Here is a 16,041-nt window from a genome sequence, read left to right as displayed (position 1 = left end):
AGTTTCAGTTGGTGTGTAGTGTTCAGAGAAGAACACCGCTCTGAGTGAGCAGAGAGCGTGCCGATGCTCAGAGCGGTGAAGACGCAGCACGTCAGCTGCCAAGTAGTGAGGGCCCCGAGTGTGGTCGACGGTGAGAGGAAAAGGAGAGTGGAGCTAAGGGGGCAGAGGAGCATAGTAAGCTCACCCCGAGATTATATATATATATACATACATACATACATACATACATACATACGAACCCCTGGAGAACTACAGGTCCCAGGTCCACCTAATGCTGATTGCAGTACCAGGGCTAGGAGTCACAGAGGTCCCAGCGTCCAGGGAGAGTGATCTCCAAAGAGAAGGCCCTACCACCAGGTCAGCAGGTGCAGAGAGAGACAGTAATCCAGCTAGGCCTAGCTCCAGGCAGGCCAGAAGCTTGGAGAGTAAAGCAACGGATCATGAGGCCCTATACCTGCTCACTGGGGAGAGTCCAGAAGTGCGCCCTTCACCTGGAGTACCCTGGACCGTGCCTGCAACATCACCAGTTAAGGTACTGAAGCTTACCCCCGTGTGAGTGTCCGTCTTTCCTCCGGGACCGTCCTGCCATCTCTCCCCTGCACCACCATCCAGTACATCACCCCCCCCCCACGCTGCCCTGAGGCCAGCTCCACCTGTGGGGAGCCACTCCATCACAAGCTGCCCTACCATCTGCCTCAGAGGACTGCTGCAGCGCTGGTGATCTTCAGCAGACACCACAGGTGGCATCACAAAAAATCCCAAAACCCCATATAATAGAAGTTTCCCTTTTCACTGACTGCCCTGGGTCACTGACCGGGCCAGCCACCGTGATATCCCCCGGCAACCAGAGGCCCAGCTGCCGAGTACCCCACGGCCCAGGGGGCGCGTCATACACACTGCAGGTAAACCTTACAAGGGCTTTTGTTTGATCAAGAGGCCTAAACACGCTCCCTAGCAGCTCAGCGATCTCTCCCTATGCTTGTAGAACGCAGGCTCCAGATGAAATGTGCACAAAATGGCGGTGGCAGGGCTTAAATAGACCCTATGACGCTGGGCGGCCAGCCAATCACAGTAATGCCACAATCAAGATGTCTGCGGCGTTACTGTAATTGGTTAAGAAGCCCAGCATGTTTAGTGGCTGCAAAGGAGGCGCCAAAACTGCGGGCGGGACATCCGAATATAGCGAGGCGAGTACACAAATACTCGCCGAATAACGATTAACCCGAATACCGTACTATTGTTGCGAATAGCGAATAGTAACGAATACACTCGCTCATCACTATTTATAACTTTTAGGTATTTTTTTTGAACTAGCATAAAAAGTATAGGGCAGCTAGTGTGAATCTTGATGGATATAAAATATTTTTTTTGCATGGTGTGAGATCTTAGTCATTGGCAAATAGAATTTAAAGAAATGTCTGTGCATTTAAGAATACGTACAGGTTTAACATCTCAAAACATAATTATAGTGATGGTTCTCTTTCCAGTCTGTCTCAAATAATCTTATCTCTTCCACTGGACCAATCTGGTTAAAAACCTAAGCACTTGTGGTATTTCAGAATTGTGTACTTTGCCCTCTAGATGGAGATCTGTAAGAAATACTGGTTTTGGGGAATTGCACCATCATTATTCTTCTCATATTATTAGGCAGGTAAGTGGGAGAAACACAGCCTGAAGATAAACATCTCCTCCTACCTAAGATTAGATGCCTCTAGGCATGATGAGGGTAAACAACCGTAGCTAATAGGGGTATAAAAGACTCAGGCATGCCTCCGAAAGAGGGACATATCGGAGTACGACAACTGGAACTCACAGGGAAGGAACTTGCTCTGAAACACTGGCTAAAGCTGGTTGGAGATAGAGATCTGAGTGTGTGTGGAGAGTCCAGGTATGGTAACTGTGACATCAGTGAATTGATGTGAGGCTATGTGCCCACGTTGCGGAAATGAAGCAGAAAATTTCTACTTCATTTCTGCATGTCCTCTCCCGGAAAAACGCATGCGGAATTTCGCAAGCGTTTATTGCGCGTTTTTTCGCGCGTTTTCTACTTGCGGAATGGCCCTGCGTTTTTTATTGCATTGCAAAGGCAATTCCGCATGCAGAAACGCAAAATTAATTGACATGCTGCGGGTTTTTGTGCGCATCAAAAACGCTGCGGAAAAATCCGCAGCATGGGCATAGAACTTGCAGATTCTCATTGGGGACCATGGGGTGCGGATTAACAAGCGTTTTACGCTGCAGAAATTCCGCAGCATATACGCTTGTAAAACGCTACGTGGGCACATACCCTTAAGGTTCAGAAATGAGAAAATATTGTAACCTTTATTGTGAATATGAAATATTGTAAAATATTCCAAAAAAGTGTATGTATTTAATACATATGTTTATGTACACATAAATTATAGAAGATATATAAATATATATTTTATGGGCATATAAACTATATGGACAAAAGTATTGTGATAGCTACATGTACAGGAGCTTGTATGACAGCCCATTCTAAATCCATAGGCATTAGCATGGAATTTTTCAGCTAGAACAGCTTCCATTCTTCTAGCAAAGCGTTTTACAATATTTTGGAATAGGGCTATGGGCATTTTGTCCATTTATTCAGAAGAGCATTTGTGAGGTCAGAATTTGATGTTGGATGAAAAGTCCTTGCTGACAATCTCCATTTGATTTCATCCCAAAGATGTTCGATAAGGTTGTCCAAAGCTGTGTATGGGCAAATCACGTCTTTCCTCTTTCACTCTGTATCCACTTTTGCTATGCCGCTCTGGCATCTGCTGGTCCCCATCTGACTACGGTCTTTCCCTCTATCCGTGCCCGGTACCATATGTCAGAGGTAACGGCCCATCTCGCATGTCTTCCTGGTCGCCGACCGTGAATCTCCGATCTGACATCTCCGGAGCTTCTGTGACGTTCTGTTACTGGCGCACATTCTGAAAACCGTGCCGCAGCAACCTGCTCCCATTCTGTCGACCGACATTACCCGGGTGAGGAACCTTGACTGACGTCGCTTGGGTCTTCGGGGCTTGACTGTCGATGTCTGGGTTGGGCGGATACGCGGCACCTTTCTTCCTGACAGGAGCTCCAGATGTTGCTGTTGCGCCTCCTTTCTCTCTCTTCAGCGTCAATCACCTCAGAACTGCTGCTGGTTTTTCTCCTCAGCTCCTTTCCCTGACAACACTGTCCAGAGTCCTCATCAAACTCCTCCCCTCTGCCACGACTCCATGCTGTTCTGGTTCCACGGTGTCTTGTCTCCTTACACTGACATTAATGCCAGAGGAGGTTTGGACTCTACAGTTAACGAGTCATATATAACGAGATGCCGAAGCAAGAAAAAATACGAATATATGGCCAATAAATTGGAAAATTAGAAAATCACTTTATTGAGGAAAATTTTTTAAAATATCGTTAGTCATGTAGGACTTATGTTGTGCCACCTATGTCGAAAGATATTACACATAGACAATTAAAATATACTTAAGAACAAACACCAGGTGTCACCACAGGGTGCAGATATCACATCCATTGCATACCATTATATTTAATTATATATGTGTCTCTCAAGGGGACCATGTAAGGATTGCATATATACATATATAGGAGCTAAAGAAAGGTATCAGTAGCCACAAATTAAGCCTCACATATGAACCTTAACCTTAGTTCCACCTACCATTATTATGAACAAATCCAAGAAAATATCAAATAAAGAACACTGTTCACCTTGTTTTTAGGTATAAGCTGCACGCTGTGTGGCTCCCCGACGTGCGTTTCGGCGCTACTGCCTTTATCCCCTTGACAAAAGGCAGTAGCGCCGAAATGCCGTCGGGGAGCCACACAGCGTGTAGCTTGTACCTAAAAACAAGGTGAACCATGTTCTTTATTTGATATCATTTTCTTTGATTTGTTCATAATAATGGTAGGTGGAACTAAGGTTAAGGTTCATATGTGAGGCTTAATTTGTGGCTACTGATACCTTTTTTTGATACCTTTCTTTAGCTCCTATATATGTATATATGCAATCCTTACATGGTCCCCTTGAGAGACATATATAATTAAATATAATGGTATGCAATGGATGTGATATCTGCACCCTGTGGTGACACCTGGTGTTTGTTCTTAAGTATATTTTAATTGTCTATATGTAATATCTTTCGACATAGGTGGCACAACATAAGTCCTACATGACTATAATGATATTTTAAAAAATTTTCCTCAATAAAGTGATTTTCTATTTTTCCAATTTATTGGCCATATATTCGTACTTTTTCTTGCTTCGGCATCTCGTTATATATGTTTTTTATATGAATGGCCTGAGATATACAGTCCTAAGAGTAGGTTGTAGTATGGAGATTATTCAGATATTTATGATATGTATACATGGCAACCTTATACTCTGTTCTAATCTTTCTTCAGTTAAGGAGTCAGCAAAATGTTAGTGACGTTTATGCACTATGCTGCTTAGCACTCAGTGGCCCCACCCTGTAACTTTACATGGGCTCACTTCATGGCTGAATTGCTGTGGTTCGTAAGAACTTCCAATTTTCATTAATACCACTCATACCCAATGGTGGAATATTTAGGATGGAAGAAATTACATGAAACGATTTTGATAAAACGCTTGCACGCTATTGCAGGAGCAAACTTAAATTCAGTGAGCTCTTTAGAATGAAACATTCAGTCATAAATGTTAGTACAAGCAGACTGCATGGTGAGGAGCTGGATTTTATACTCTTGTGTAAATAGAACTTAATGAAAAATCCAAATTCAATGAATAAAAAGTGTATCCCAATACTTTTGTCCATATAGTGATTATATATATATGTATGTATGTATGTGTGTATGTGTGTATGTATGTGTGTATGTGTGTATGTGTGTATGTGTGTATGTGTGTATGTGTGTATGTGTGTATGTGTGTATGTGTGTATGTGTTGATCTCTGTAGCACATTCTTCTCCACCTTTTGCATTTCTTTGTGACCTTTACTGGCAGGAAAAGAAGTTCTTACATGCTCTGAGTCACAATACCAGGAATCTTTGACATTCTTCTGCACTGACCCATTTGTGAAAAAAAAAAAAAAAAAGATCATAGCTATATAATGAAATGTTAAACCTTTAAAACTTACAATATCAAATTCTCTGCTTTCATTACTTGCTCTATCTGTTCTCATCATGTAGGGATGGGAGTAAAAAAAATTTTCAAAGACAGGTTCCCGTCTTTGATGGAAAAAATATGCACATTGGATACCCACGGTGTACGTTCACCATGGGAAATTATTCCTACTGTTAAAGTCACATAAAACAATAAATGTATAATAGCGTGGTCTGAATAGATATCTATGGAATAATATGCTATCTCACACTGCCCCCTGAACATTGCTATCCCACATTGTGCAAGACGCGCCCCCTGGGCCGTGTGTGGGGGAATACCCGGAGTCGGGTATCTGTGTAATGCTAGGGGTTGTAGTCTTCATGGCGGTGACCCGGTCCCGTGGCTCAGGGTGGTCAAACCAGTGGCGGATCTGTTTATTTGGTCTTGTAATGTTTAATGTCCGACTACGCCACCCGTGGATTGTGGTCACTGAGAACCGCCGCTGCAGGGCAGACCGCTGAGGCTGATGTTGTGTGCGCAGCAGAGGGTAGTATAACTCCCCACGGGCGGAGTATAGCCTCAGGGCAGCGTGAATAGATGGTGAGGGTTGTGGTGCCTGGGCGCAGCAGAAATGACTCGAGTCTGTGCAGTGCAGTTCAGGGTCTTTACTATTGGTAATGAAGAAGGCGCTGCTGGGAGTACTGGCTAACATTAGAGGCCTGGTCAGTCTGTGAGCCAACAAGAGTCCCCCTGGCCAGGTGGAGGTGCAGGCCTTCCCGTCTCACTGCACTCTTCCTGGCTACCCTGCTGTAGTCGTGTAGTAGCCAACGTCCCTGAGTGTACTGTGTGGTGCTCGCCCGTATGGCTGGTGACTTGGGGCCTTTGGTGCCTTCCGCTCCTCGATGGCGGTGCCGGTCCCTTGCTTGTGACTGAGCCTCCGGGCTTTCTATGACCAGAGGACCTGAAATCCCTGCCAGGTGGTTTCTGCTGCTGGATGTGAATGTCCTCACAGCCTCGGACTCCGGTGTCCGGTTCTCTGCTCAGCTCCAGTCCCTGACTTCTTGCTGCTCTGTCACTTCCTTGGAACTAACTAACTAACCCAGCCAGTTTATAAAGGGCAGATTCCTCCCCTCCCTGGACTGGGGCAGGAGGCGTTGCATGCAATTGTGCTCCTGACCAGGAAAACCCATGCTCGCTCTCAGACATGGTATTTCTACCATTGTGGCAACCAGACCCCCTGGGGTGCCACACACACTCATGAGATAAGGACTAGGTCACTTTCTCATAGAAACCAGTGCAGTCCTTGGTAAGTCCTGCTATGGTTACCGCCTTTTTGCAGTCCTGAAGTTCCCTGACCCTAGTATAATACTGACCAGATGCTGTTTTCAGCTCTTCCTGGTGCCGCTCTGGTCTTGCCCCGCCATCTTTCGACCGCAACTTCTGACTGACAGGAAGTGAGAGGTAATGGTCACAAGCTCTCAATGTAAGTCTATGAAAAAAACCTTGTTCTGACTCTCATAGACTTACATTAAGTTGTGACTTCCAAATTGTCCAGCAAACACTGAAACAATCCAGCAGCTCACAACTTGCAGAAGACTGACCAGAGCCGCGTTGATGCTTTATAAGTATAAGGATGGAGGCAGGGAACTTAGTTTAGTAGCACCAACAAATGCTTGAGTGGTGCTTTAATCAGTCGGTAACTGCCCAGTCTTTCACACATTAGAACATTGTGACCCGTAACAGTAGCATTAAAAACTTGGATGGGATTTTTCCTCTTCTCTGTCTCTCAACCAGACTGCCGGACCATTGGGATCACGTGATGAAAACCATTACATTACCTATCAGTACGGTCTTCTAATGAGTCATGCATCCATACAGATCTGAAAGCAAACTGAGACTCAAGGCAGAGATCTGCGATGAGCTGATACGAAGCAAATTGGAAAAAGTGTTAAACCATAACATACCTATATTGATTACAAATCAATTTCTGCAACTGAAAATTTTGAAAAATGTCATAAAGGAAAAAACTGAAATAAATATGCAAGCCCTTATATATTTTCTAACCACTTATTCACATGTGAATTTACAACTTATTGTATATTAACGTATCATTATGTTGTAGAGAAAACCATGGTGAAAACAGTTGCCATAATTGGAGCTGGGCTTAGCGGCTTGGGAGCTATCAAGGCAAGTATAGAGGAAGGTCTTGAGCCTACTTGCTTTGAAAGAAGTCAAGATTTTGGAGGACTTTGGCGGTTCATGGTGAGTGCCCAACTTCTCTACAAATACTTACCAAAGTGGTTGTATAACAAATGGGTATTGCATTTCTCTTTTAGATCTTTTTTTCAATTGAAAACATTTAAAAAAAATGTTCCTGAGACCGGATATTGCTGTTAGTTGTTTTTGCTCTGTGTCTACATATTGCTGTTAGTTCAGGTTATGGTGCCCTCTGTTGTTCTTTTGACTACATTTTTTAACATCCACCTATGGTCTCCAGTGTTGGTGGTGACATGTGGCCAGTAGTTTAGTTCTAGTAAAATATTCTCTTGAAAAATGAAGGCTTATGGGTGATATTATTACAATGTAGAAATATATGAAGGAACAGTACAGAGATCTTTCTAATGATCTTTTTACACTTAGGACTGCGATGGGGGCAACGAGGCATCCGCTATGTTTAGCGGAAAGAAGGTTTATTCATAAACATAGACGGCAATTCTTTAGTTTAAGTGTAATGAGATATGGACCTCTCTACCACATGATGATGTTGTAATGGTTTATTCAATAAAAAAGATCAAGGAGGGCCTGGATGCGTTCTTGAAAAATATAATATTAGATTATGGGCATTGGATTCTGTGATGGGGCGTTGATTTAAGGAACTAGTCTAATTGTCGTATGTAGAATCTGGAACAAATTTTTCCCCTAATATAAGGCAATTGGCATCTACGTCATGGGGTTTTTGCCTTCTTCTGGATCAACATGGTATTTTATAGGTAGAACTCTATGAACTTAAGTGTATCTTCTTCAACCCTAGAAACTATGAATGGTGGAGATAGTTCTTTTGCAATTGTGCAGGCGATCCCCCAAAATTAGTGCATTGAAAGTGGCATTTTCTTATGAGGGCAAAAAAAAAAAGTCACACAAAGGAAATCTTACCAAGAATGTATCAGAAATATCTAGTGTAGGGTTTTACGCTCTTGGGTAGCCGCCTGGAACACAAAGCAACAGGGTTTTTGTCATAAACAGAATAATGTTTATTTCCACTGGTTGCACAATAGCAAAAACAAAACCATGAATATAAAATCACAGCCTTGTCCAGGCACTAACTAAATAGACACTAGCTACTCAGACACAGGTTGAGCTAGTCTCAGTTCAGTCATACAAAACTGCTTTTATCCATTGCAACCAGTGATACTTGCAGTTTGACTTCTCAGAGAGATTTGGGCTTGTATCACTCTAGCTCCAATACAATCCATTCTGCTCAGCTTCTCCCAACTGACTGACAATAGTGAACACATGGTCTGGCTCTAGTCATGGCTATCCAGGTGTACCTATTTTGCACCTGTAGTGCTAGGATTTAACCCTAGCCTACCTGGCTTTCCTACACTAGTCATGGGGACATTTTTAAAGCATCATTCATATTTAAAATAAAACTTATGTTTTGTGCAATTTAATAGTAATGCCATAATTATCCTAGATAACTATAGTAAAAAAAAATTTTTTCAGGATGAAGCAGAAGATGGAAGAGCCAGCATCTACAAGTCTCTGGTTACCAATCTTTCCAAAGAAATATTGTCTTTTAGTGATTTTCCAATGCCAGAAGATTTTCCGAACTACCTTCCACATCACAAATATTTTAAATATATCAAGCTCTATGCAGAACATTTTAATCTGTTAAAATATATCAAATATAAGGTAAGAAATATTTATAAAGTACATACCAATACTAACCAAAAAATGTGAAGTAATAAGTTCACTCATTAGAGTATATAAAGTTTTAAATATTTTTTTATAAGCAGGGTTCCTTAAAGGGTCCCCCCCCCCCATTTTCCCCCCAAAAAATTCAAAGCATATTGCGGGTTCTAAAAATATAAAAATCAAAACCTAATTACCTTACCAATCCCCACCATTCCTCTTCTAAGCTTGAAAAGATTTCTTGCCAGCTTTCATTCTTACTATTTGAGCTGGGAAAGTAATGTGATTTATCTGCAGCAGTCCTAAATCTGCAGCAGGATGTAGAGGCCTGTTCTGTACATGCTGTTACATTGGAAAACAATTTACATGCCAATTTTAATGGATGGAAAGATTGACACCAGATGACATGCTTCCATTTTTTACACTCCAATTTGCTGTAGACAAAAACTGTAAAACTCTGTCATACACTCTGATGCCTGTTCCATGGTTGCAGTCTTTAATAGGCTGTAGTGGAGAAGTCACACAGCTTCAGAGAACATGAGTGAAGCAGCCAATCGCTGTGCAGCATTGTGTTGTGCCGACTACCATGGCATCCCCATTGAAGCCATTGATTGGCTGCTGCAGTTACATGTACTGCAATCATGATATCACCACTGCAACGTGTTAACAAAAAACAGGAGTGATAGTGGAGAACCAGCACTTTGGCAGGGGTTGCGTGGCATTGCTAATTTTATATATTTTTTTTCTACAGCAAGAGGATGGGGTTAAAAGAAATGTATTGATGGGAAAACCCATTTAAACTATGACTCAGAATCCTTAAAACAGCCATTTCTTACACCAATCTTAATGAGTGGCGTACAGGAATAATCTAAACCAAATTAATTAATTCACTTAATGAATTAGGTTCACATTGTTAGTGATGTGCGCCTTGCCAGAAATGTTACTCCAGTCAGTGACTGGAGTAACATTTCTGGTGTAATAAATGCTGCCACTATTGATTAATCTGACAGGAGGGCGTTGTACAGAGCCACTAAGGCTCCTCCTCAGCTGTGCTCATTTTGGCTAAGCTGACCAGAACTGGTGTGAAAACTCCAAAACTGAGCGACAATGTGGTTCTGTGATAGGACTTTGGCAAAAATGTGCAGATCACCTGCTAACCTTATCTCACTTTTATTTTTTACATTTCTGTCTTGGACCCAGACAACTGTTTGCCGAGTAGAGAAGCATTCTGAGTTCTCAGTCACTGGTCAGTGGCTAGTTACTACAGAAAGCAATGGAGAAACAAGGACAGATCTCTTTGATGCAGTTATGGTTTGCACTGGTCAGCATGCACAGCCTGTGGTGCCTTTGGATACCTTTCCAGGTAGTTATTTAACACGATTGTACTTTAACATATTTTAACCCAACTTGGAAGCCTCTAGGTTCGGTATGCCATGATATGTTAAAACCGAACATTATGTAATACAATATATTTTCCACTCAATATGACATTAGGAATCTGTCTTTCTATTTTGTTTATTACAATTTCCATACTAATTCACTTTCGTACTTGGGGATGATAATTGTATACTAGCTCTTCTTTTATAAACTGTGCCAATTGCTCATGCATATGATCTGTAAATCTAGAATTGCACAGAGGATAGAAGAAAAGGTACAAAGTGCCTCTGTTCCCCACCCCCTCCTCAATTTTTAAATTATACAAAATTCTGGCATCACTTCACCATGACTATCAGCAGAGTTAGGCGTCCATTTTTGTCATAAATGTACTATCAGTGTTTTTTTTTTTTTTTTTTTTTTTTAGAACACTCACACAATATATTTTGTGGGGCTATTCACAGACCTGTTTAATTTATTTTATTTTTTATTCTGTCCGAAAATATATATAAAAAAAGACTGAGACAAGCCACAGAGAATGGCCATTCAAATGAAAGGCTCTGCAGAAAAAACTGATAGCAACAGAGTTGCTTTGGGTGCTATCTGTTTTTCACTGACTGGTGGCTCCAGCAGTTTTTTTTGTTTTTGCATACAAGAAAAACAGTTGACATTTGGATGGTTAAAATGGACACTGGAATCAAAACTGGATGAAAATCGGATCACAGAATAATGAAAATTGTCAATTCTTGTATACAAAAGAACCAGCTGTGTGAATTTGGCCTTCGTGTGGCCACTGAGGCCTGAGTAGTTTCCCGCAGATGCGACTACACTGCACCGGTTATTTCAGTAACTCCTCCATTACTTACCCAACTGGCTAATGGGTTGGATCCTCTCCAGCTCCACCACCACACTTGGTCAGGATGCTATACAGTTTGAGGATAATGTGTGTACTTTGGATAAAAGTCCTTACAATGAATGGAACCAGTGCATTATCCAGCTGGTCTCTGATCTTAAAAACGTTAATGTCTAGTCAGGCATCTGAATTAATTTTAGGATCTCTTATGAGGTCTTAATAATTTTGGTACATTGTCTGGGATCTAAATCATTGTGTGGTATGGTCTTGTATAATTAGTTTTAGAGCAGAACTGGCAGGAAAGAGACTGCTCTATGCCTCCATATAAAATCAGAAGCAAACAGTAGTACAGCTGGGCTGCATGGAGTTCTCAGGGAGTCATGTTACAGCTTAATACAAGTTTAGGTTATGTAGAACTGTGATATGTCTGTGCGTATGAGCCCTTACTTATATAATGTAAACACAAATGCACACATGGTTATGACTCGCCCAGGGGGATATGGGGGAGACTCGGTACCTGGGCCTTTACCTCCTTGGGATGTCACGGCAGTCGGCTCCCGGGCCCGTACCCTGGGGTCACTCTTTAAAAGGGGTTTGTTAACAGTTTGTCTCGTGACGCTACCTGTGGTTTCTGGTAATGAGTACCAGCGCTGCTGCAGACCTCCGGAGTGATGGGATGGCAGCTGGGATGTTTCTGCTCCCCACAGGCGGAGCGGGCCCCCGGGGCAGGGTTGATGCAGATGGTGATGCTGGGCGTTGAAGTGCAGGCGCGGTAGTGTGGTGGAAATAACTGACACAGTGGAGTGCAGTCATCAGAGTTTACTCACAGTTCCTTAGGTACACTGTCCAGGTGTCAGACTCCCGCGTCGCACTGCGTTTGCCAGGCAGGGGTTCAGTACTCCTTCAGGTATATTAGAAGCACTTAACGGGACCCCCTTTCTTTATGTTCCTTCTTTGACCGACTTCCCGCACTGGGTCTTCTCCCTCCTGCCCTGCGCTCCCCACACACAAAGTCCCGATCGGGTACTCTGAGATCCCCCTGGGCAACCTGGAGTTCCCGGACCTACTTGGTGCCCCTCACGGCGGCTAGGGTGAGGTTGTGACAACTGCACCATGGAAGTGCAGAAGCCTCCGGTTTTTCCAGCCGAGACCTGGAGTAACATGGCTGGTCCAGGGACCGGTTCCCTTCTTGCGGCCTGATCCTCTGACTCTTGGCAGATTCAAGCATACGGGTGCCGTCCTGCACTCACTGTACCCCCTAGGATCCCTTCTGTTCCCGGAGCCTTTCTCCTCTGCTCCCCTCCTGGGCCTCGCTCACTAGGCCCCAATTATGGAGCAGAGCTCCTGAAGAGACTCTGCTCCCCTCCTCTCCTTACTACTCACTGACTGAACTCTACTCACTAAGATGGCTTCCCTTTTTATATCTATTCTCTAAGTGCTCCCCTGTTCTATGTCCTCCACCCACACCCACTACTGGTTCCCCCTCTCTTTGGTTCCCCCCACTCCAGCCAGGGACAGAGCAGCAGAAGAAGTGCATAATGTCCTTCCAGCCGGCCTGGAGTAGTGTAGTGTTGAGTGCAGGTGTTGGGGTCCCGGGCAGTACTCCATCCTTACCTGAGAGAAGGAGATGCCACACCTCTGGGTAAGGTGCAGTACCTCTGTGGCGACTGAACCCTCAGGGGCGCCACATTCCCCCCCGGCAAAACACAGCACGTCCGCGGGCTGGAACAGAGTAAAACACTGTATATTACAGACATGCAAATTTTTAGAATGCATTCACATAGAAGATTATAAACAAAACATTTCTTCCCTTTATGGGAGGCACCTTTTCTTAAACGTTACTGGTTACATTTAGCAAAAACATTATAATACTTTTTAAATAACATTTTCCTTTACTAATAAAACTTTATCCTCAGAGTTACAGTGAGTCCCATAGTCGGTCCATCTCACGGGTGAAGGTGCAAAATGAGCAGCATCAGGGACCCGTCCGAAAACACTCAACGTAGGCCCTGGGCGTGGCTGCAGGGCTTAGGTGATCCAGGTGTTGGACCACGTCTTCGGCCACGCCAAACGTTTTTTTGTTCTGAGGTCTTTGGTTGCAGATATAAAACCAATAGAGGGCACTTTAATAAGTGCAACAATTTACAAGGGACAGTTCTCCGATTATTCACCGTCCATAACCTACAGTCTTTATACCCTAACGGGTAACTAAAGGCACACATAATTTTCAGTTCACACAAAAAACAAATTTTAAACTCTCTGGCTGTAACCTTACGGGTAACTATTTTACAGTTTCCACTCACTTTGGCTCAGTGGTGGTGTCCCCGCCGGGGGTATGCCTGATTCTTGCCGACTGACCCGGCCGGGTCATCAGCCTCAGGCTGCAGGGGCATGTCCTCCTCCTCCTCGACCACTCTATGCACTTGGAGGGCATACCACCCGCGTTCCCGTGGTGCCTGGTGTAGGTGATACGGTCACCAGGGTACAGGTTTCGATCGGGATGGCCCTGTTCCAGGTGGGGCTCGACATCCCACCGATTTCCAAAAATGTCTGTCGAACTGTGGGTCATGGATAAAGCCCCATCCGACCTCTAAATCAAATTTGACTATTAGTCCCTCTGCACGGGCACTAGGCCGGACGGACTCTGTTTGGCAAACTTGGGCTTTGTCGGCCTTGTTCCTGGCCTCCATTTGTTCCCAGCCCACCCGCCGCGTGCACCGTTCCCTTGCCAGCTGCAGGAGCTCCTGTCTGCAGAACTCCTCCCTCTGCAGAGCTTGGGCTTGGGTCTCCTGCGGGAACCCCGTAAAATCCACCCCCCCCCCCCTCCCGGTTGTCCCACCTAAATTCTTCTCCTTCATGGCGGGCAGCTGGGGGCGCTGGGGCGGGGAGTAGAGGGCGTTGTTGCTGGTCCTCGTACTTGACAGACCAGTCAAACGAGGGAGCTCCATACACCCACTCGGGTGCCGGGGCTGGCGGTTCTGGGAGGGAGCCAAGCAGCAGGTCCGCGGAGTCGGCGCCCGGGGGTGGAGGTTCCGGGCTCAGGAGTTGATCCAGGGCGTACGCAGCCGGGGACTGAGGGTGCTGCATGAGGCCCAGGAGCAGGTCGGCGCTTTCAGTGCCCGGGACAGGGGAACTTTTCCTACCTGCTCCTGTGCTGTACGCGGCCTCCTGGTGCTCATCATGTCCCACCGGGGCTGGGGTGCTGCCGGTGGCACGCAGCGCTGACTGCTGCCGGGCTGTGATGTTCGCCAGCAGCTCCTCCTTCCACCGCGCGACTGCTGCTTGCTGGACCTTCTCCACACGCTGGCTCAGCTCTTGCACTTCGATCTGGAGGAATTCGGCATCCTCCGGGGACAGCTTGCTTGTCGCTCCCTCCAGGGTGAGGGGGGGCACCTGTTGCTGCAGGCCAGAGGCGGAGGCTTGATCCTGGCTTCCGTCCATGCTGGCTGCTGGGTTCGGTCTGTCTAGACTGGTTAAGACCACACCCTGTCTCCACTGCTTTTCTCCTCCTCCTCTCCCCTTTAGGGGGTGGTTCCATGGAAGCCTGTGGTCTGTCACTTCTAGGAGTGGCCCGCCCACTTTGACAGACACATCTACATACATGATCACTGTTGCTTGGGGCGGGCCTCGCTTTTGGCGCCATTCTGGGAGCTGGCCCACGATGGGAGGTGATTCCTTGTTGTACGCACATAATGGCGCCCGTTCTTCTGGGGCGGGCGCCAAATTCGATGAAGTAAAAACAGTCTGTAGGCGCAAAGTACCCGGTGATAACGGGCACAAAATCCTGTTCGTGACGCCAGGAAGAGATGACTCACCCAGGGGGAGATATGGGGGACTCTGTACTCCTTACTACTCACTGACTGAACTCTACTCACTAAGATGGCTTCCCTTTTTATATCTATTCTCTAAGTGCTCCCCTGTTCTACGTCCTCCACCCACACCACTACGGGGTCCCGGGCAGTACTCCATCCTTACCTGAGAGAAGGAGATGCCACACCTCTGGGTGAGGTGCAGTACATCTGTGGCGACTGAACCCTCAGGGGCGCCACAGTTAGATTTTGGTTTTGATGATGAGATGTGCAAGCTCAACATGTCCACCATGGCCTATAAGCCTTTGGCTACTGCAGCTGTACATTGTTCTAATAATTCCAGGTCACAGGATGTCGTCTGCTCACCGGGACTTTAAAATTTCTAACCTAACCTTAGCAAAGACCACTGCTATTCGACTGGTGGACTAATGCTCAGCACCAATGCTGAACAGATGATTGAAGTGGCCGTGGTGCTCAATGAAGCCATTGTCTCCTTTGTTTTCCAGGAACATATATGTACTTGTGTGGTTGGCTTTAGATATTATTCTCTGAATTCTACGCCCCTTTTACTAAATTAACACCAGGCACAGCCTTTATTAACCCCTTCACACCACTACAATTTTTTTTTTTTTTACCATGTTCACTAAATGCTACAATTCTGATTCTACATGTCATTATGAGTTTGCAGACACCAAACATGCATTGGTTCTTTTTTATTTGAGTGATGAGAAAAAAATATATAAAGTTTATTTAAAAAAAAATGGCACCATTTTTCGGGATCTGGGGCTGGGTGAAAGATTATTTTTTGTGCGCCGAGCTGACATTTTATTGACACTATTTTGGGGTAGATAGGATGTAGATAGGATGTTTTGATTGCCCGTTATTGCATTTTATTGCAATGTAATTTTGCCGTTTTGATTCTTTTCTCGCTATGTCATTTACCGATCGGATTAATTATTTTTTTATATTGATAGATGGAGCGATTCTGAATGTGGCA

The 16,041-nt window shown here is 44.8% G+C and overlaps 1 protein-coding gene across 1 annotated transcript in view; it reads left to right on the top strand.

Annotated features, from left to right (window-relative positions):
* Window positions 1-7,220: 7,220 nt before the first annotated feature.
* Window positions 7,221-16,041, top strand: part of LOC141156385 (flavin-containing monooxygenase 3-like) — a 45,957-nt gene continuing 37,136 nt past the window's right edge. Inside the window, exons 1-3 of the mRNA XM_073642583.1 lie at window positions 7,221-7,358; window positions 8,820-9,008; window positions 10,209-10,371. Of these exons, the coding sequence (XP_073498684.1) occupies window positions 7,227-7,358; window positions 8,820-9,008; window positions 10,209-10,371 (484 nt within the window). The 5' untranslated portion in view covers window positions 7,221-7,226. The remainder of the gene's footprint in view (window positions 7,359-8,819; window positions 9,009-10,208; window positions 10,372-16,041) is intronic.

Source organism: Phyllobates terribilis, unplaced genomic scaffold (genome assembly GCF_046119375.1).
Source record: "Phyllobates terribilis strain yellow unplaced genomic scaffold, ASM4611937v1 Scaffold_8__6_contigs__length_399053987, whole genome shotgun sequence".
Classification (NCBI taxonomy): Eukaryota; Metazoa; Chordata; class Amphibia; order Anura; family Dendrobatidae; genus Phyllobates; species Phyllobates terribilis.
This window is presented reverse-complemented; position numbering and strand designations above follow the sequence as displayed.